Source organism: Sander vitreus, chromosome 15 (assembly GCF_031162955.1).
Source record: "Sander vitreus isolate 19-12246 chromosome 15, sanVit1, whole genome shotgun sequence".
NCBI lineage: Eukaryota > Metazoa > Chordata > Actinopteri > Perciformes > Percidae > Sander > Sander vitreus.
Window position 1 is genome coordinate 23,843,325 of NC_135869.1, and position 22,750 is coordinate 23,866,074.

Consider the following 22,750-nt stretch of genomic DNA (forward strand, 5'->3'; position numbering starts at 1 on the left):
AAAACCTTAAGCGTAGTCACTGAGCCCGGCCAAGAAATAGTCTGTGTCCGGTCCAACTGATTTGGACATTTGCATTCTCAGATACAGCTCCTCCAGGTAATGTCTCGATAATTTCAGGTCTGCTGTGCATGTGTGAAAGGGGCTTAAGTGAGCATGTTGTTCCACTGTTGGTGTGATTGGCCTTTGAATGTAGACAAATGGGCCAAAAGGACATTCTTCTTTTACCTCATGTTTCCTTTCCTCCCCCTACATCTACCCCCATGCCCCTACGGATACATGCACTTCACTGAATTAACAAAACAAGTGTGCCAGGCCTGTCTTTGCCACTTTCATGGACTGATGTTAGCACTTTGTGGGGTGCAGAGCATGTGTCTATGTGAGTAAATGTGTAACTGTGTGTATCAATGTCTGAGTGTTTGTTTCTCCGCCCAGTGTCACCTTTCTCTGCACAGAAAAATACGTCCACCAGAGAAGAAAGGCAATAAGACCAGACAATCACTGTACCCTGTGACCACCGATCTGCATGAGTTCCTGTTGTTATAGAGGAGCAACGCCAGCATTGGATCAGTGATATGAATATAAATAAGGGGGGATTTAAATAAAGGGTACATTTGAATATGTTTTACTGTCACCCAGCACACTTATCAAGACTATCTGCATATTCAAGGCCTTGTGATGGATTACGGGGACAGAAATGGGAAGATCGCCTGGAAAAAAAAACATAATAATACCTGTTTAAATTGCAGAATAACCTGTATTTGTGCATATGTTGTGTGCACGCAAAACAAAGTCTGCAAGGGTGAATGAAAGTTATCTGTGTGTAAAAAAAAAAAAGAAATCACAGGTTGGTATTCGGCTTGTTTTGGGTAAATGCACTGAGAGCTGAAGAAAGGGTGAATGTTCACGTAACTGGTTGAGGAGCAGGTGTAATTTTAGCCACAACAAATCCATTTCAAAGCTGGTACCCTGTCAGAGAGAGAGTCAGAGAGGTGGAGAAGAAAAAGAGACCATACAGCTCCATACAGAATAAAGAAAATAGCTAAGTTTGGTAGATTTTCTGTGCAGTCATCTGTAGTGACACAAACACTTTTTTCAACATAACACAAAGTAATACTGTATAATAATGTAATACATTTGGGGCGCATTTTTATCTTTACTGTGTGTGTGTGTATATCTTAGTTTTAGAGCTGAGAGTAGAGAGAAGACAGGAAATCAAGGCTTTCAAATGATGAGATACTGTGTGGATACCCAGTACATTCAGAGCAGAAAGCAAAATCTGGGTCCATCTTAAATGTGGTGGACTAATTGGCATTAATTTCTCTCAATGGCCGATTCATATTTATAAATGTGGGTTTTATACTGGTGGATAAACTGTTTCAATTAATGAAGGCAATTCATTACTTTGAGCAAATGCACTTTAAATCATATGTGTTGCAGTATATCAAAGATTCAAATTAACTATGAATGGATTTCACTTGACAAGGTCAAAGAAAACACGTTGATGGAGAAAAAAATAGTTATAATTTAAATAGTTAAATAAATAGAGAAGAAGAATAAGAGACAGACAGCTCGTGTGTGTGGTGCGTGCGTGCGTGCATGCGTGCGGGGAGGCAGTTTGAAAAGTGTGATGAATGATTTGAATCAGATTTAAAGGAGTGAAGAGGAAGCTGAGCAGCATTAAACTCACTGACACACAAACACAATACATATATATTTGTATATGATGTTGTTTTACAGGCTTTCGAGACACAGTAGTCAGACTGAAGGTCTAAATGTCATTTTGATAGGTGCAGTGGCAGGCGGTCCACAGAAGAAATAATGCACTGCATGCACATGAACACTCGCTGCAGCACCACGAACACTGCAGCTTAGTAGTGTGCGTGTCTGTACGCAGGACAAGCCTATTACTACTTGACATGCAAATCTCTTTTCTGACCTTCTTCTGTCTGTCAGTCTGTCTGTCGCTCTCTAGCACTCTCAACCCCTCCACATAATCGCTCTCTCTCTCTCTCTTTCCTCACTAACTTTCTGTTCCCTTCTCCTGCCTACTCGCTTTTCCTTTTTCTCCAGTACATTCACATTTCAGTCCGATTTTCTATGCCCCTTTTTCTCTCTCCAGTACAATGGTCTTCCCATTTTTACACGCTCCCTAACTCCTGCAGCTGCAACTGATCACTGTGACCTGTGTGTATGTTCCTGCAAGTTTGTGTGTGCGACTGTGGTTTAGCCAAACCTACAAAAACAAGCAGGGAAATATAAAACATTACATCCCATAAAGTGTTGTGTGTGTGTTCTCATAAATGTGCTGTTAGCTTTTGAGTTGGTTGTGGGTGTGTGTGTACACAAGAACGCAATTGCATAACTTTATCAAAGCCAGTGCTGAGTCAGTAAATGTGGATGTTTACCCGTACGCATTCTGTTTGCCCAAGTAACCAGCATCTATTTCCTGCATTTGCACATGTCTGTATACACTGCTCTGTCTGTCAAGGTTACTTGACTATTAACAAACCCAAAAGACTACACTGCCCTGCTCTTCTCCCAGTAAACCTTTTCACGTGTACACTTAGCTTCACTCAGATTCATCATTCATTGTGACGAGCAGCGAAAAACTACTTCTCTGCCCTTTCAAACACACACACCACGGTTACTATCGGGTAGTTGTTTCTGGGACATTTAAAAATAAATAGTAAAAGCTTAAAATATAGTTTTCGTGAAAATTCACAATTTTTACTCGTGCTGGTCACCTGACTCTGTGGCAAAGCTGTTTTGCTCTATTCTGTACTGTTCTATTCTTCTCTGCCTTGCTTTGTTCAGGTTTTTACGCTTGCTGTCTCTGGAGTTTTCTGTTTTGTTACGGTCTACCCGCTTAATCTAACGCTAGTTTGCCTCAGTATATTGTGATGCATGAGTGGACACTCACGGAACAAGCAAGACAAACTCCCAGGTCTAATGTGTACTGTAGTTGACAAACGTTTTAACTTCACCAAACTTTGAGTTGGGGTACTGCCACAACTTGACCTACTGGCAAGGTAAATGAAGAAGGGAGACAATCCTAAAGGTGAATTAGCACCTGTAACATATAGTACACATTTTTAAAGAACTCAATTTTTTTAAAGTAAGATTACTTTTAGATTAGACTATACTATATACATTGGTGGAAGAAGTATTCAGATCCTTTTCTTAAGTAAAAGAACCAATACTGCATTGTAAAAAATACTCTGTTACAAGTAAAAGTCCTGCATTGAAAATGTTACTTAAGTAAAAGTATGTAAGTATCATCAGGAAAATGTACTTTAAAGTAAAAGTATTCAATGCAGGAAAATCTTCACATTTTAGAAACTGGAAACGAAAACAAACAGAACAGTTCTGTCAAATACCTAATTAATCGGCTAATCATTTCAGCTGTACTTGTAGGTGTATATATTGTTGGGTAGTTTAATTTATAATAAAACATTGTATTTTACAAACTACATGTGTGTAGTTTGTACAAATCTTAATTTGTTAAGTAACTAGTAACTGAAGCTGTCAGATTAATGTAGTGGAGTAAAAAGTACAATATTTCTCTCTGAAATGGAGTGGGGTAGAAGTAGAAAGTGACATGAAAAGTAAAGACTCAAGTAAATTTGTACGTAAGTACAGTACTTGAGTGAATGTACTTAGTTACATTCAACCACTGACTATATATATATATATATATATATATATGGTAAAATGTGCCGCTACAGTGCCTTTACAGTCATTCCCCGGCTGCAATGACGCAATGAGATGTGGAAGACCTGAAAAACAATGCAGCCACCTGGGCTTTTTGCTTTCCTTCCTTCTCTTCTCTACCAGTTAAGTTGTGGGATTGGCAGTGAGACCCACGACACATTTTTTATTGATATAGTTGAACATGGTAAACACTATACCTGCTTAACATCAGTGTGTCATTGTGAGCATGTTAGCATGCTGACATTTTCATTTAGCTCAGTTTCAGAGGTGGGACGTTTTATTGACTCTTTCATACAGTAAACATCCTCAATGTGTCTAACTCATTTGTAATTATGACTTGACAGCTGGACAATAGGCAGTTCAAACAAGTGCATGAAGGCAGGAATAAATCCAAATATCAGAAATAGGGACAATAAATTAAATATTGTCCCATTTGGAGGCCAATTATAGCTGAATTCCTAGTTGTCACAAACACATCTTCAGGTATCTATTGGGCAGTATTTGGCAACAGTCCTCTAGTACTGAGAGGTAACCCATTTGCTTATATGCTGTAAAATCTAATCTCCCTGTCTTTGATACCTGGTCAATTAAAATCATTACCTGGCAGTATGAACTCACTCACACTCTCTCTCTCTCTCTCTCTCTCTCTCTCTCTCTCTCTCTCTCTCTCTCAGTCAAATAGAAAGAGATAAGAGAGGCAATTTGTGCACAAGGATGGGGGTTGTTTTTGCCATTGGCGGGTCAATGGTCACTGCACACACATATTGCAGGTCTTTTCTGTAAGCAGCAACGGCCTTTGTCTCGGTAAAACGTTGGAGTTGGCAGATTCCACACTGTATTTGTTTCTCTGCTGCTCCTCTGCTCTCCTCTCCGTTGTCTCTGTCTGTCTCTTTTTAGGGTTATTTTCTTACATAACAGCCAAAGCCATGCATGGATGGCTAAGACAAGCTTGTAAAATAGAAAGTAGAGCGATGCTGGAATTCTTCTTGTGTTTGTAAGTCTGCATGTTCAGATAGTATTTGCAGCAGAGATAGTCCTACTACTACTTCAGGCAGTGATATGAGTGCTAATATCACCAGTGCAAGTATAAATAGCAGTAGCCGTTATTACATACATTACATTGTTATTACAAAAATGTTAACAATCTTAAAAGGAATAAAACGAAAACTATGATTTCGTAAAAAACATGCTAGTTATCAAAGAGCAGATTTAACCAAATCAAAGATCCAAGGCTGATCAATTTAAAGTTTTTAATTATTTTTCCTTAAAAAAGTATCTGATCAAGTGTGATGTGCGTTTGATTTGTTGCAACGAATTCCCATGGTTGTGTGGATATTAATCTAAATTTTTTTGCAATTTTTATGACGTTTAGTCAAATTGCTAAGTTATAGCGTACCATTTCTACTCAAACATTACATTTTCAGGTATTTTTTATGTGTTGGCAACACTTGATGAAGAATAAAGTATGGCCATTGTGCTTTGCACAGCAGGCACACTACATAATTAGATTCATAATATAACTGGAAAGGGTGTTGTTATTTCACTTGATTTCTCCTCCACAAAAGGACAGAAACACAGACGATGGGCTACTATTCATTGTTGTGCTCAAAGACACTTCAGCAGGGTGAATGTAGCCTAGTGTATGTTGATGTAGGGGTTTGACTCTGGATCCTCCGACAGAAAGCCCGTTTGTTCCTACTCCCAGTGAATAAATCATGTATGCTATTGTCTGGAATAGACTATGTTTGAACACCAATTTGCAAACTGTAGATCTTATCGTACTTTCACTTGATATAGTTTATATTTGTGGCATATCTGGCAGTCTTTATTTACACTCTAAAAGAAATGCTTGAATGTTTTTGTTAAAAGCTAGCTAATCATGTCTGTTAAGAGGAGCAGAAACTTCTTGTGTTACTTTTCATAGATATATATATATATATATATATATATATATATATATATATATATATATATATATATATATATAACGTTACATCATAGTAACGTTATATATATATAACGTTACATCATAGTAACGTTTTATGGGTTTATTAATTTCAAGCGGCTGAACTCCTTACCTTGAACATGGTTGTCATGGCTTTACATACATTACTTCTACTATTCTTTGGCTGCTTGGTTTTCTCAGTCAGAGGAAGTGGTGAATGTGTTTCCTGCTCTAGAAACACAGTCAGAGCTGATTTGAATGCAGAGAGAGAGAGAGAGAGAGAGAGAGAGAGAGAGAGAGAGAGAGAGAGAGAGAGAGAGAGAGAGAGAGAGAGAGGTAGAGAGAGAGAGAGAGAGGAGGGGAAAGCAGAGCTCAAGCAAAAGAAGGTTAGCCAGCAGCGAGTTAGGAAAATGGCGATCATGCAGGACAAATGCCTCCCCTCGTAAATGCTGCAAACGCGTTGAAAATATTTTAGCCTTACTGCCGGCTTTCCTTTCCACTCTGTTGCACTTTATACTTCAATGAGGTGAGGTTGGTTTACGCTGTTTTCTTGACCAGAAGACTATTTCTTTTTGGCGAGCTAATGTACGCAGAAAGCCGTGAACAGGGAGACCAGACTGGTGTAGACGAGTTAAGATGCCGCTGTTGTTTAGTTAGCCATGACTGAGCTAAGACAGCTAGCCTCCTGTTCGGCTAGCATTTGGCAAGGAGGCTCGCTTGTATTGCGGTTTGCAAACATAGCTAAATGTTAAGCGCATCGACTGATTAACCAGGAGATAGTATTTTTCTTCAGATGTCTGGCCATTTCTAGGCGTGTGTGACAGGCAAACCGTTTTATTTGTTGGCAGGTTACATCTTAACGTTATGCTAACTAGTACGAGCATTGGTTAACATTAGCTAGCTAGCTAAGTTGTGCGTACATATCTGTCAAAAGAGAGAATCATGTCTTTTGTTCGATATTATTGTTTCTTTGGATTTGTTTATCAGTAAACTAACATTGTTAATGGATTTAATGTATAACTGTGTTCATTAAAACACCGTAATCGCACTATTTGAAATAAGACCGGGTAAGTTAACTAGCCGCTTCGTAACGTTAGCTTTAGCTAGAATTAGCAGTCATGCTAATTTGACGACGACGGTTGCGCGGCGGTGACTCCGAATGATTGCCCCAATGTTTAGTGACTTGCAGAGGGGACAGAGTTGGTCAAATGTTCATTACACATTACACAATTGGTGTTGAGACGCAGTGTTAATGCATATTTTGGTGTTGAAATTGTGAAGCTGCAGAGTTGTATTTCGGCCATAGTGTTTAACACCCTCTATCGGCAGAAAGACAGCAGCTGCTAGCTTACTAGACCTTCGCTGTGCTGGTTTTGCAGTCGTCTTCACCTAACTTTTTAGACTGTCCTGACGACACTGCTAAATCACGTAATAATTTAATTGCATCGACTGTATTTAGATGCCGTGTTAAGGCCATTGCTAGTTTTGGCTGCCCAGGAAAAATACCAGGCTCGAGAGAAGCCATGTTGGTTAAGCTGTAAGTCAGGCAACAGCTGAGATAATGGCCGATCAGGACCCGAGCTGTAACTCTGACCTACACAGACACTCTCCCTCTGTGTCTTTATCTGACACACACACACACACACACACACACACTTTATTCACCTTGTGTAGACTGAGCTTTAGGAGACCCTGGTCGTGCATTGTTCTATTATGCAGTTCAACCTGCATTTCAACATCGACTAGTTGAAATACTTTCACTGTTTCACTATTTGTTAGTGTGTGCTTGTCCTTGCATAGCTTCTGTGGGTGAGGTGCATGTCTTTTGACTTGCGCACCATTCACCATCAATAATTAATTTGAGACGTTTTAATGGAGTCCTGTTTACCATTTCAGGTTTATCACCTGTCTGCCTACACTATCTCACTTTTTACAAGGTGTTGTTTAATCACAGTAAACCAATCGAACTGCAACACTCACATCCAGGATATCTTGTATTTGTTAATTGAGGTTTGTTTAGGTAAATCTTTTATATTCTGAGAGATGAACCTTATTATTTCTTCTTTTAGAGATTCGGAATTGAAAGCTGTTGCCACCAAAGAAGCTGAAGCATCGAAACAGGTGAGTGTGCCATCAGTACAGTTTACTAATTTTAAGAGCATGTGTATTGCTTTATATTACATTTCTAGCCACTTCTCTTTCGATGATAACATGACCTGTGTGTGTGTCTCTGTATGGTGGGCTACTAAAGGGGTGTGTGTGTGGGACAGGGGGCAGGGGATGGGCAGCGGCTGCTTATGCAAGCACATGCAGTTCCGTTTGAATTGAATTGGAGGGTCTGGGTTGGTCTAGGCCACATTGTGCTGAGTAAGCTTTGCTGTTTTAAAATTGCTAAATGAGAAGCCGGAGTCCTGATGTTTTGTGCGTGGAGAGGTGTTTGTGCAGCTCATTGTGTCCATACAGTTGCAGGCACACAATAGAGCTGTGGACCACAACTAGTCCATTAACCCGCTCCAAGGGCCGCGTTTAATCCGTTTTCAGATCCTCAATCTGGTTATAAATCTTGTTATCATGCAAACTTTCCTGGATAGCTTTTTTTTATTGTGTGTACTAGAGAGCCAACACATCAACTCACCTCCCATCTCCAAAATTGTATGGTTAGTTGTCGGTGTTTGTTGATGTTGTGCAACAAGAGACCTAAAGCATGTCAACTGCCTTGTTTTGCTGGTTTAATCCAGTTTATGTATTCTGTAATGTATTTGATGTGTTTTATGGTTTGACATTTTTTTTAGCAAACAGATTTTGTAAGGTATTTTATTATTCTGGTTTGTTTGGAGTTGGTTACTAAAGCCGGTTGATGTTTCACATTTTGTGTATTTTCAAATAGCAGCAATTTCTTATTAAATACATGTAGATAGAAACTGCCACCAGTGCAATGTTGCTTGAGGTCATTTCTCTTTCAAGTTATAGCTTTTTGAAAATACTTCGTCATGTCCTTAAGTTTACGAATAGAATTTGGATGTTTCTATAAAAGGCAAACCACAGTTGATACATTATACCATTTGTGGCACCAGTGGGGATTACATTCCTTTTGATTTTGTAGAACAATGTGATGTCTTGCTTTACTTTCACTTTTGGTTGCCTGGCTCATCTCCTTAAATTACTGTTGTCTAAACATGTTTTCATTCTCTAAAAATAGAGTTTTCACAACTGGTTTATGACGTGTTGTAGCCAATGTACACTTGCATAAAATGACTCCATGCTGGAATAGCCAACTTGATATTATCGTGTTTGGAATTTAATATGGCAGTGCTATAAATTCCCCAGGTGTTGCAACATTGCTACATTGGTTGAGGATCGGGTAGTTGACCATTGCTCCTCCAAGCAGTAAAGCCACACCTGCAGGTGGTCATGAATCAAAACTGTACAACAAAGTGTCTAAATTATAAGCCTTAAAACGTTTTTTTTTATCTTATTATTATTATTATTATAGTGGGATCTTTATTATACACTCATCCAGTCACAGGTTGCTTCATGTCAAATGTTCACCTACTGCAAAAAAAGGCCATAAAATCAATTTGCAAGTTTGGCATAGCGGCTTATAAGAGTAATGTCCTATTTTCCTCCATTGTAAACTGCCCACTTAATAGTTACATATTTTGTATTAGCTATATAAGCTGGACTGGCGAATAAAGCCATTCTTTTGTTCTTGCTGTAGGAAATACTTGATGCACAGCTTGCCCCACCCTCCTCTGCTAGCAGCAAAATTGAATTGCGTTTTTCAGCCAGAATTATCACATTGCCTTTCCATGACCAAAATTAACTGGGCTGATTTTGAATGCACTGTTGAAACAACAGGTTTAATGCAGCTAGGCTGGAAATGTCAAATCGTGCAATGTCAGCCTCACAAAGCCTTCGCTGTTGAGCTGTTTTTGACGAGGAGACACTCTTTGTCATTCACTAATTGAGTGATGGCTTTCCTGAACCGAGCCTCAAGTATTCTGTGAGAACATGCTAATGCAAATTGATGCAAATGATGTGGTGTTATACATGCAAATTAGCCACGCGACTACCCTCTGGCTTTTGTTCTATGTAGACAGACAAACTCTTGAGTGTTTTTGTAAATGCTCATGTCTATCAGTTTGGTTGTGTGTGAAAACGGCTACTTACACAAGGCTACAAATGCAATCAATACTCTGTCTCCTATAAATGTGGAAGTCCTTGCTGACTCTCACTGCATGACTCACTTCAAATATAGTTTGATTATTTTTAAAGTCTTTCAGCTTTCTTTGACAGCCGGCAGAAAAGGGTTCACAGAAAAGGCAAGTGGGTGGCAGTGAAATCTGTTTTACACTGTCAATATCACAAGTATAGAGTAGAAGTAGCTTTTAACTTAACCGAACGTAGCAGACACCCTAAAGTTAATAAAGGTGAAGACAGAGGGAGACCGGTTCAGAGAAATGCACTACCAGGATATGTAGGTGATCTGAAGTGTTTATAACTATTATCTTGCACACCCCTTTATAGCCAAAATAAAATGTGTATCTGCTGTACTAATTGGACTCTAATATATGGTGCTAAAGAGTTGTACATAACATCACTAGTGACCTTTTAAACTATTTATCTATCTTTCATCTGTCTGCTGCTCTTTAGCCCCCTCAGCCCTCCCTCTGTCTGACAACGGAAAAAACTAAATGTATCTGCATAGTGGTTTCAGCTGTCCAGATTTTTCTATCCACTTTAAACACAACAAAGACCATATTTAGAGATAAGGTATTTTTGGAAAGCGATTACTTTTCATCAGTCTGGTGATTTGAATGCAATGGTGAAAATGGTGCTTGTGGTGTCATTGAGCTGGGCTGGAGGGGCCAACTTTGAATGTTTTGTTTACAAACCATAACAGACAAAATCTACCCATTCTGATTTTAAAGAACAATAACCGAAAGCACATTGTTAGCACCTGTACTTAACTCCCAGGTGACCTAGATTAGGGAAGATGGACTTGGGATCAGATTGAGCATGTACTATTACTCGTGTTTTATTCTGCTTCTTTTTAAGGGGTTAAGGAAAGTGCTTACAGGAGAAAAAATAGATTAATAGCTTATGCATTATTTGTTAGCTTTTAAAGATTGTATGCCTTTATTTGATAGAACAGCTTAGACATGAAAGGGGGAACGGCATGCAGCAGGTCGGAATTGACTGCAATTGATTGCAGCTGCTGCGGCAAGGACTGAGCCTCTGTACATGGGACGCACACTCTACCAGGTGAGCTACTCAGGCGCCCCTATTAGCTTTTTAAATGCAGGATAGATAGGGTCTTGGATAACATTTGCTTAACATTTTTATTTTAGTAAAAACAAACCATAAAACATGCAATTGCAACGTTTTCGTTTTCTTTCCCTCCCCCTGTTCTGATTGCCCTGTTTTCTTTATCCCTTCTTTTGCTTTCGGTGACTCGCGGTTCCCCCCCCCTCCCTCTGTCAGCTGTAGCTGTCGGGGGATGGGAAATTGTCGGTCCATTCATAAACAGATGCTGTCCATGGTGTGTATGTGTGCACTCCAGGAGGGCCCCCACCGTGCTCTGCTGTCGTTGTTGAACCCAGAACCATCTGCTGAAGCACTTGATTGTTGGAGGAAGGAGGCAGGGGGACGGGGAAGTGTGGGAACAGAGGGAGAAGGGTGGGGACTGAAGGTGGCAGCAAGAAAAGGATGCAACTGGGTGTGCATCTACAGTTCAATGATAACAGATTAGGCAAACCGATGTCATTTAACATGTTGACCAGCTTACTTTAGGGACATTTCAAGACCCTGTGTATAGAAACTGATTTTTTTTTTTTTTTTTTTACTTTGGCAACTTTTGATGACTGTGTCAAATGGCAGTGCAGGCTACTTACCTATTTGTCAGATTGCTGTTACGGGTTTGCCGACTTCAGCTCATCACAGTCCGCAACTGTACCAAACATACCACTAAAACTCAAATGTCCGTCATGTAATGAAGATGTTCAAGGCCCCTTTCTCTCATAAAGATGTCCTATGAACATACAGAACTCTGTAGCATCAGCTCGGATCACTGCTGCTCACAGCAGCTCAATGCTGTTGGTAAGATTTATAGAATTTTTACTGGAACATGCATTTTGATCACTGTAAATGTACCAGTGTTAAGTGAAATTAAACTGCTTTCTCCTGGCTCGATGACAAATTAGCTATTAACTGATGTCAAGCGGTTGCCAGTTTCACAATAATTAATACATTTTTACAATTTCTGTTAAATTAATATAAAAATATATTTTGTGACGTCAGCGAGAGGAAAAAGTAGTTTGCATCTTTTATTACATTTTTAATGCATAATCTATCAGCATCTTGTCTTTGACAGTTATAGTAACATTTCAATTTCTATGAGCCACTGTGTCATTATCAAACTAAACTAAATGATTACACATGTAATGTTGCAGGTGTCTGTCTGAGTTGTTTTAGCATCTCTGTACATCTGTCTGTTTATAGCTAAAGTAAGTGTTGTGCTGTAATCCCATTATTGGATTAGACTGCAGCCTGCAGCTTTCTCCTGCAGGCTGAATGACGCTGACTGAGAAGCCACAGTCTGGTTACAAACTAATAGGAAGATCTTATTTCTTTTTGGGAGTAATAATATTCTAATCTGTTGAAACTAGTGCACCCTTTTTTATACTTTTAAAGTATTAATCCGCTAATTATGACATTGTACACAAATGCCTAATAGACCTTCACTGGGACGTCAACTTCACTCGGACATCATAATGTTCTGCAAAAACACATTCTGGCCATTATTCAACGCCATTACTCAGGAACAGAAGGGGGGGAGATTGTGACTATATTTCACATTTGGTCGAATACTAAATTAGTGACACTAATCTTGGGTGCCCACCTTGAAAGTGTGTGAAGCGTCCTATGTTTTGCCAAAAAATACACTATTAAATTGCTTCAAGGTCTTAACTACATATTACATGAGCCTGGACAGACATGGCTGTAAGCTGCAACATTAATGGTTGTTGAAGGCAAGTTTTTTTTTTATATCTATCTATCGATCTTAAAGCCACCCACACATGATCCACAGTAAAACGGTCTGTGCTGAATGTTCCATTGTTTTCCTATCCGTTGCACACCGCTCTGAATTGCGGCGAGTGCTGCACCCAAATTATTTCAACTTTGATCTTGTTGCCGCTGACCATTCAAGGCACAACTAATTGTAGAGCGTTCCTGCGTTGTTCTTTGCTCTGCGCCCTACCTCGCGGTTTTACCGCGGCTCATGTGTAGACGGCTTAATGTTACCTTGTGTCGGGTTCGCTCCGTGGAATGGATGAGTAGACTGGATGTTTTCTACTGAGATGATGTAGCATTGACGCCCTGCTATTGTGGTAAGCTAGTTCGATTTTACAATAAACGCTGTACAGAGTTTTTGTTTTTTGCAGCTTAAAATGATCCCAAACTTTTCTGTCGTTTCCCCCATTTTAACTGAAATGCTAAAAAAAATAAAATTGGTAATAAATGCAGAAACTACAATTTTTTAATGGTGCTCAACAATTGCACATTCAGAACATCTATATTTCATATTTAAATCAAACATTTATATTTAAATATTTATATAAATGTATATACTTTATATTAAAGTATTTTTTTTTGGGGGGCATTTTTAGGCCTTTTATTGACAGGACAGCTGAAGACGTGAAAGAGGAGAGAGTTGGGGGAAAGACATGCAGCAAAGGGCCGCAGGTCAGAGTCGAACCTGGGCCCGCTGCGTCGAGGCATAAACCTCTATGTATGGGCGCCCACTCTACCAACTGAGCTAACCGGGCACACTATATTAAAGTGTTATTGTCAATGTACTGGATTATTGCCTCTGCCTCATACAGGCTCTCCTTATCTCCTGTCTTCTTTATGTTAACACTGAATCATATCTAAGGTGCTTAAACTTCCATGGAAAGGGGAGTATCTAACTCCAGTGTGGGAAATATTGAGTGATGATGGAGCCAGAGGGAGGAGCTCACGAAACTCAAAACACACAAGCACTATTTGTTTTTACGAGGTAAATAGTTATATATTTAGCAGCCTATATGTATTTTTTTATTTATTTTTTCAAAGAAGCGGTCTCTGCTCTGCTGTCACGTATCTGCCTTTCTCACCCAAGTGAGGGAGCGATACCACAGCGTTTAGCAAATGTCTGACATTAGCATTGATGTAAGATGGGGTAAATGCCGATTCCCGATCAGTTAAAAAATTTCCACAACGGCTCTGATACTTGGGATCGAGACATCCCTAATTATTAGGCAGAATTTGTCCTCACCAATGTCTTAAGCAAACAAATGGATGAACTTCGGCTACAGATCACCACTCGTAAATGTACTATGGACTGCAACATCATGATTTTCAGGGAAACATGGTTACAACGGCGCTGTGCAACAGCATACATTTTTCGCCATGGTGGACTTGCGTTGCCACGAAAGAGACACACATGAGTGTAGGTCACATCCATGTGTTATGCGTTACCCATGCATTACTCTGGCAGACTCATTCTCTCCAAAAAACGGTCGCAAAATGCGTTTGGTCGCAGTCTGTAGCCCTGTATACCAGATGTTTCTTTGCCAAATCTGTTTTCTTTAAAACCTGATGATTTTATGACTTTTTGTGAAGCACTTAACAAACATGGATTTTGAAGAGTTCTTTATAAAAAAAGATTGTTATCTAACCATTATAAAATGCAATAGCAATTACAATGACAGTAATTGTATTTCCTCCTGTTCTCAGGGAACATACCCATAGAGGGAAGAACAGTGGATGGAAGAGAGAGAAAGACGGAGAGTGTGACGAGGACAGAGGATAAGAAGATACAGCACTGGTCAAAAGGTGAGAGAAGAATTCATGGCTTCTGTCTTGTCAGGAGCTGAGGAATCGTGTTGTGTGAAAGTTGATAAAAGATAATGTCATTGCTCAGCGCTGGGTCTAACTGTTTATATTGATTTTCCATCACAAATGTAGTTGTTCTGTGAGGATTCGGAGTCCTTGTGATTTATCGGCATCTGCTGCTTCTAGGACACCAGCCTCCATTCAATTAACACAGAACTATTTATCTATAATGAGCGATGTCCTGCTAAAGCCGTAAGGGCCACTTCTCATAGTGTTCAATGGGGCCATTTTTCCAAACACCAAATGCAATTCTGCACAGTAAAGCAAGGATGGGATTAATATTGCATATCTACAGAATTGTTCTCTAGGTAGTAAAAATAGTTTCACAACCATCAGTGCTGCAGTTTCTGTATAGTCATGATTCTGGCAATACATGGTAGAAATTGGCCCTATATAAAATAGCAAAGCATGCTCAACTCCCAGAAGACTTTGAAAATCCACAAACTGCTTGGCTCAAGATATCAACTCCTACTTGTCCATTTCAGCAATGAAGCCTTCGTGAGTTTCAAAATATTTATTTTTCCAACATTTTTTCTTCCTTGCATGGTCTGGGTTCTGTCTCTTCGTCTGTCCCTGTAGTGCAGTGTGCTTTGCTGTTATGACGCCGCTGGTGTACTTTGCCATGTGACGTGGTACTGTTTTCCATTTGAATTTCCTTTGCAGTTTCCATTGACTCCTGTTGGTACAGCTAAAACTACTGGCATGGCTAGTGCAGGCAGGAAGTCTGATAGCGTCTGTCTCTGACCTTGAGTGTGTCTCTGTTTCAGTTGCTTACTTTTGTTTTCACTTCTATCCACTGTCGTCTGTAAGATTTAGATCGTTAGATTTCTCTGTCCCAGTACAAACAGAGAAGTATCTCAGAGTTTAAGTCGCCGTAGTACCAAATTGTAAACTGGCACAGCCATTTATCGTCATGGTGGTTCTTTCTCTCAGATAATGGTTATACAGTAACAAGAGTGTAATCACTGTACCTCTGAAAGACTCACTGTCTATTCTTAACAGTGCTGTACTATAGCTGGTGTCTACAGGCTGATTTGCTCCCAGTTGTTAGCAGCTCTTTAGCATGCACCAGTTCAATTATCTTTGGTCTTGAATCCAGTAAGAATATAACATTAGCACCAATTAGCGATTTAGTGGATTAGAAGAGAATTACTCTACATAATTATGATAGCATACTAATAAATTTAGGATAATCTGAGATTCTTATTTATCTGAAATGTGAGGTTTTTCAGCTTGTCAATGACCTATATGACAGTAAACTGAATATATTTGGGTTTTGGACTGTTTATCTGACATAAGAAGCAGGTTTTAAGACATTACATTGTGATGGGCATTTCTCAGAAATTGGGGCAGTCTAAAACAAAGCATGCTCAACTCCCAGAAGACTTACTAAAATCCCCTTATTGCTGTAGTCAAACCAGAAATTAGAAAGGGTCCAACCAACAGTCCTATTGACTGTTTTAAACTATGCAGTCTTGGTGGCAACCACTACCAACCTGGGTGTGGGTGAACAGGTGACTGAAGTCAAATGGATGACTGAATAATGGACAAATGGCCTATGAGTCATACGCAACACCTGAAGCTTGTGCTTTTGTGTACATTGCCCTTGGTTTGAGTTTGATGTGGTTGGGTGCCTCTTGAGACCCCTCCCAAAATTGCTGTGACGGTGGACCATGTGAGAAGTGTGCTTATCTGCTCCTGCACACACTTGCATTATACATGCCATTTGTACATTTACTGCATACGGTTTTGAAAGGGATGCAGTCATGTACAACACAGTAACCCCTGCGTTCCAGTAAGTTAATGCCTTTTCTTAACACTTCCTGATCTTCAATCTTTTTATGTTGATTACAGTTGAAGCAGGAAAGATGCAGACTGCTTGCTTTTACTCCGAAGTTTCCCCACATCTTAGCTATTGATTATTAGGTTTTTTTTGCATATGTGAGAGAGACACACACTGGCATGTGCTTCTCAGCGCTGATGTCATCTTGCTCAGACAAGCCCAGAGGAATTGGGAGTGTTTAGGAATGTTGCCATAACAACATGGTCTTCCCTAAGAGGTGTTTTTTTTTATTTTATTTTTATTTTTTGCTGGTTAGTTCAGCCTAGAGAAGAGATTGTACATGTCTTGCACCAACAAGGATTCATTTAAAGAGTTTAAACATAATATATAATAATGCACTGCATGTTTATAGTGTATACAGCATAAAGAGCCAGCAATGTAGACCACAAAATGAAACGCGTCTGTGAGTCTGAGGATGACGTGCTTGTGTCAGAGCTGGAGCAGATTTTCAAACACAGTGCTACAGAGGTAGGATAGGAGGTTGAGGCAACATATTCATGTACGATAAATGTATGCTCCAACAAAGTTTTTATCAGTGTGCATTTGTTTAACATAAAATGCATTGCAGTGAGCGCACTAATGCTTGTGCTGCATTTGAAGTAATGTGACTGGTGACATTTTTTACCAATGCTAACCATATAGCCAATCCTTATCATGACCTCTGTACCTGTGTGCTTTTTATACCTCTTATACCGCCCACTCTTAGTGCAACCATTTCTTTCATTTTCAACGTTAAGGTTAGTTGCTAAGGGCCTGATGTGTTTTACTGACATGCAAATTATATTATAAAATATATCAGCTTTTGGTAACAAAGCACCATGCTTCAAATAGATTTTGTAGTTGCATAGCAACAGCAGGACATGTGAAAAGCCTTCAGCTAAAAATGTTCAGTTGACAGTCACTGCATTTGGACTTTTTTTAGATGGTTAAATCAAACAATTTTGTAAAATGCACTGACAATGTTTGTCCATTTGCTAACCTTTCTCCAGTAATTGTTTGGCATCACTTTCTTTACATAGAACAAATCTATTTTTTTTTTTTTTTTTAGCGGTATAGAAAGTACTTGGGACTCTTGAATAGGTTAAAATGTCCATACAAATATACCTGTATTTATTACAGGTTCTGTCTTGTCACTTTGTTTGTGCGTGCGTTTGGTCAGTGTACATATCTTAGTTTAGATCACCTCTGTTCTGCTCTTACTCCCCAGGGTAGTTTATGTAACAGGTGAGGTAGAAAACAGAGCCAAAACACTTTGTTGGCTAATTCTATTGATACTTTTCTGGGTTTCAGCATGTTGGTCGCTTTGCCTCCTTTAGTTTTTTTGCTTCTTGTTTTATTAAAGAGTCACATTGTACTTGGTTTATGTGCTGCTGACTTCAGGAAGTTGACCTCCTTTTGCTTTTTATACATGTTCGAAGCTGCAACTGCATTCCTCTCACATCGACCTCAGTGACGGGCTCTTTTGCTTCTTTGTCCCTCCTTTTTTACATTCCACATCTCTTTCAGTCTTCCCTCCTCCTCACCTTGACATCTTGTGTTTTTCCTTTTCTGTTCACATTTCTCTTTCTCTCTCCCCCTCAGCTGCTCTCTGTTTGTGTCTTGTCCCTATATTCCCTCTTCCCCCTTCCACCCTCTGTCTGTAAGATGATAGCAGCAGTCGAGCTGCTGCCAACTCCAGGGGCCCTCATGAAAGCTGTTCTCAGATGGGAGCACGGGGAAAGAGGAACAAACTGTACTGTGTACTCAGCAGCAGCAAAGAACATGCTTATACTCACTAGAGTTGAGCGGTGTTAATGTTTTCACACTCATTAAAAATGGCGTGTGTTTTAATCAAGGTTAATTTGTCATTCTACGACACAGGGTTGCACAACACAATTTGAGCTAACTAGGTAGCTTGTTTGTCACCAGCTAAACAAATAAATAGGCCCTCTTATTAATACGCAGATGTTTTTTGAGTAAGACATGAATTACTTAACACATTCAATTGTATGTTTTTTTTCCTTTCCTTAAAACGTGAACAATAAGTTGATTACCAAAATAGTTTAAAAATAAAAATAAAAAAAAATGTTCATACATTTATCGATTTATTGACTAATCGCTTCAGCTCTTGTAGAAAAATATACAATGGAAAATTATTTCATTTTAAATAAATACTGGTCCCAAAAATCATTATTTTCCCCAACACTAACCAATAATGGCTTAGTGCATGATGAGCACTGCCTCAAGTTATTAAACCTCTTTCTACATTATTTTGATTCACCCTCCTTATAAGAATAGGTATTTTCCCCCATGCGTATCCTCTGTGAATCAGATGCTTTGGGGTTGACAGAGGTCTTTCCATGTAGGAAGGTTGAGTCACGATCCGTGTAAGTAAACAACTCAGTTTGTTGGAATGGGCTTGCCCTTTTTTAGTGCTGTGGCTGCCGGAGGGACCTGGTCAATGCTCTACCTTTTTTTTGTTTGTAATGCTTCTTTTTAAAAATACTTTTGGCCACTTTCTTTGGAGAGTATTTTGGAAAGATGGTGATATCATTGCCCCGTCTGTTTTTTGATTTGTTCCAGTGGGTGGCTAAGCAGCTTCTGGCTGGCAGCTAGTGAGCTGTGAATTAACAAAGGTGGAGTTTGGCCTCAGTAAAGTGCATCTTGTCAATATGAAGGGTTTTGTAGCGTTGGTTGCCAGTTTGTTTGTCTAAAAGATTATTTTCCTCATGAATTGTAGCACTTAGATTATACTGGCTTGTTGCAAAAAGGTTATTCTTACATTTAGGGCTGCAGCTATCGATTATTTTAGTAATCGAGTATTCTACCGATTATTCCATCGATTAAGAAATACTTTTGTTTTATTGAAGAGTAATAATAACCAATAGTTTGGTTAAATTTTCGAAAAAGGTACATTTTTGTTGCCTACATTGCTTACAATATCATCTCTCAAAAAAACTAAATGTATGAAGTGCATTTAAGTGCCATATTACATTGTAACATTTTTAAAGAAAACATTTTCTGAAATGACATCAACCTCACACTAAGGCGCACATTAAACATACATAAGCATACATTAAACGTACATAAACATGACCTTAAGTTGTGCAACTTAACTTTCAGAACTACAAGTTTCATCCTGAGACTGATCTGTATATAGGCCTATATGTAAATATTAATTATACTCAATCTATTTTAATTTATATATTTGATTACAATGCTACACAGTTCTGTTACACTTATGCTAGTAGATCGTTGATCAGCTGTTTCTCCGTGAAGAGAGAGAGAGTGAGAGAAAATTGTGCGCAACAGTCAGCTGTTTCTCTGACGGGATGGTCAACAAGTCGTCTCTTTAGATCAATTTGTGGTCACTGCTACATATTTTCTTGTCTTTGTTTTTGGTAGTTGGTGTGTTTGGTGTAGTTTCATCGTCCATACAACTCCGTGATTTACTTTTGTCCGGTCCGCTTCGTGGAATGGATGAGAAATGTTTTCTGTTGAGATGCTGTAGCATTGACGTTGTGCCATTATTGTGGTAAGCTAGTTCGGTTTTTCAGTAGACACACTGTACAGAGTTCCCGTTTCAATTACGTTTGAACTGATTCCAAACTTTGGACACTTTGTCGTTTTCTCCAGCCTGTCTCTTCTCTTAGCCCCTCACTATTTACGCTCTGGCATGTGTCGCCAGCAGACTGAGCAGCGTCTGGTGTGCAGCAATAATAATGATCCGTGTGGAAACACCGTCCGTCAGCAATACTACGTTGGTAACATTGATTTAACGAAGCTTCGAGGCAAATCATTTTGCATCGAGGATTTTTTGTAATCAATTGTTCGAGGAATCGTTTCAGTCCTACTTACATTACAACGTGCCACGCCGCATTGAATATTGGAGTCACTAAAATATGTAGCAAATGCTCCAAACTTGTAACACATGCATACTTCATTGCATCTGAAAACTTGCTTATTGTCCACACATGGGTTTGTTTGCTGTCTTATCATATTGGCTAGTGAACAGAGCGGTTGCTATTTGAACTGGAGGTTTATAAATAGACTTGTGCACTGCTGCAGCAGGCAGAGAATGCTAACCAGCACCAGGAAAAGGTCAGAATTCTCTCTCTGTCGCTCTCTCTCTCCCACACTATCTTTGTCCCCTTACTACTTTTTTCTCTGCTCTGGCATTGCTAACCCTAATCTAGTCTAAACTGTACACACTCATACCCTTCAAGACCAGAAGGTGTGAACAGTGGTCAGTCATCCCCTCACAACTTCTTCATGCTACTTTTCTGATTAACCTTACTCACATACTTATCTTACACTAGTGTACCAGAGAGATGGAAATAATTGTTCTTCGACAGGAGAACAGAGGGATAAGGCCATGTTACCTGCGTCAAAAACGCTACTAATATATATCCATAACATTGTATTGGCATAGTGGAAGTGGCAACTCCAGCGAAAAATAAGTTTTTGGCTGCAGAGCCAACACTCGTAGCTATGCTGTAGCCTCCATTTGATTCATTAAAATGTAACCATGCATCAAAGCTAAGGAGATGCCACGTGGAAACCATAAGAACAGTGATCAACTTAGTTTTTGTGTCGGATGGGCCTGGTAGAGATTGTTCACAGTGAAGACAACATCAAGCAAAGCCATTTGTCTCATTTTCAGTAATGCGCAAACCTACTTGTGGCGATCGTCACTCTGTCACAGGGAATGGAAAAATGTAAACACAATTTGGCTGTTAATAACCGCACAACAGTAAGCTTATTTTCCATAGCTAGACAAGTCAAACTTCCCATTGTTGCTCTGTCATAAATGACGTGTAATGTTTGATCATGCACGACGCACATTCACTGTGGATTGATAGAAACGTATGTGCCATGAATGTTTTGTAATTGAGTGGTTTGAAATGAACAATATGTTGACAAACTGTCTTTCTCTCCTCTTGTCTCTTTCTGTCTCTCTTTGCAGTGCCAGAGCATACCAAGTCAAGGCAGTCTTAAATCTAAACCACATCTCCCCCCCCCCCCCCCCCCTCCCCTCCCCACATACACACATACACACGCACACACATACAGTCCTCAGCAATGCCAAGGGGGCCTGATCAGCCTGCTGCCCGCTCTGACAAGCCCTGCCTCTTCACCTCACACCCTTGAGCCTGTGCCCGCTGAGCTTTGACTTTTGACCTCCCCTTTGTCGACCTGGGAACCAGAGGTCACTTGTTCTCCACTCAACCCAGGGACGCCCTCCTGCCCAAACAGGAGCTGCAGCCACGTGCCCCACTCACAGGTAAACTACAAAAAGAAAGAAAAGAACACAAGAAAACAGCAGTGGATTACACTCAATTAGAGGTGTCTGTATCCTCAAATACACACTGAGACACACTGGATAAGCAAGAAAACAATTGTACAGTTACATTTAAATGGCAGTAAATGTTAAAATGTGGGTGTGTTCTTACTCATAGCTGATGAGTTTCTACTTGTACTACTATTCTAATACAATACAGATTTTCAATTTGCATAAGACTATTGAGTGATGGCTGCTCTAAATGACAATTTAAACATGCTTTTGTGCTTAACATTGACTTTAAAAAAACAACACATTTATAATTTCCTGAAGTTTTTGAAATGTTTGTTTACTCTGTTTACGTCACAACTGCGATAATTCGCAAAATAACGAACATGCTGTTTTTCTTAGTGTGCAGTCATACTGTTATCAGAAACACTCAACTTACAAATTGCTAAAAGGGGAGAAAAATCGGACAAATCAGAGTTGCACACTTGTAACAACTTTACTTATTTGCTGAGTTACTTAAATTTAAATATTCAATTAATTTCTTTATGTTATAATATGGATAACCAATTGTAACTACTCACTCACTGCAACTAGCAGGGTCTGTCCACTAATACTCTCCTACTTGCAAGCCGTTCTTACTTTGAACTCCTCTGACTTCAAAACTCTTGTTTTTATTTCTGTTTGCTTGATTCTCATTGAATGTCCTAACTGTCCCTAACAATTTCTAACATTTCCCCACTGTTTTTTTTCTGGCTCCATCTCTAACTCCCTCTAAGTCTGTTTGACAGTCTTTCCTCTCTCTGTTTCCAGGCATGGCTCCCATTCGGGATTCCGTCAGCCACTCCCCTAATCAAACAGGTGACTACACATTGCTGCCTTCTTTCCCCATTTTTCTTGTTTCATCCTTCCTCCCAATGTCTTACTTTAGTTCTCAGCTCGAGATCGATAGAATAGGTACCCTTGTCTGACCTGACTTTGACAGATGATGCATTTTATTCGTAGCATATCAGAGGGACGGAGCGAGATGAGTGAGTGAGATAGTGGA

The 22,750-nt window shown here is 39.5% G+C and overlaps 1 protein-coding gene across 1 annotated transcript in view; it reads left to right on the top strand.

Annotated features, from left to right (window-relative positions):
- Positions 1–5,995: 5,995 nt before the first annotated feature.
- The window catches only part of LOC144530354 (trinucleotide repeat-containing gene 6A protein-like), a 35,491-nt gene continuing 18,736 nt past the window's right edge, over positions 5,996–22,750 (top strand). Inside the window, exons 1-5 of the mRNA XM_078269893.1 lie at positions 5,996–6,182; positions 7,726–7,777; positions 14,435–14,533; positions 21,382–21,699; positions 22,516–22,563. Coding sequence (XP_078126019.1) covers positions 22,518–22,563 — 46 coding nt within the window. The 5' untranslated portion in view covers positions 5,996–6,182; positions 7,726–7,777; positions 14,435–14,533; positions 21,382–21,699; positions 22,516–22,517. The remainder of the gene's footprint in view (positions 6,183–7,725; positions 7,778–14,434; positions 14,534–21,381; positions 21,700–22,515; positions 22,564–22,750) is intronic.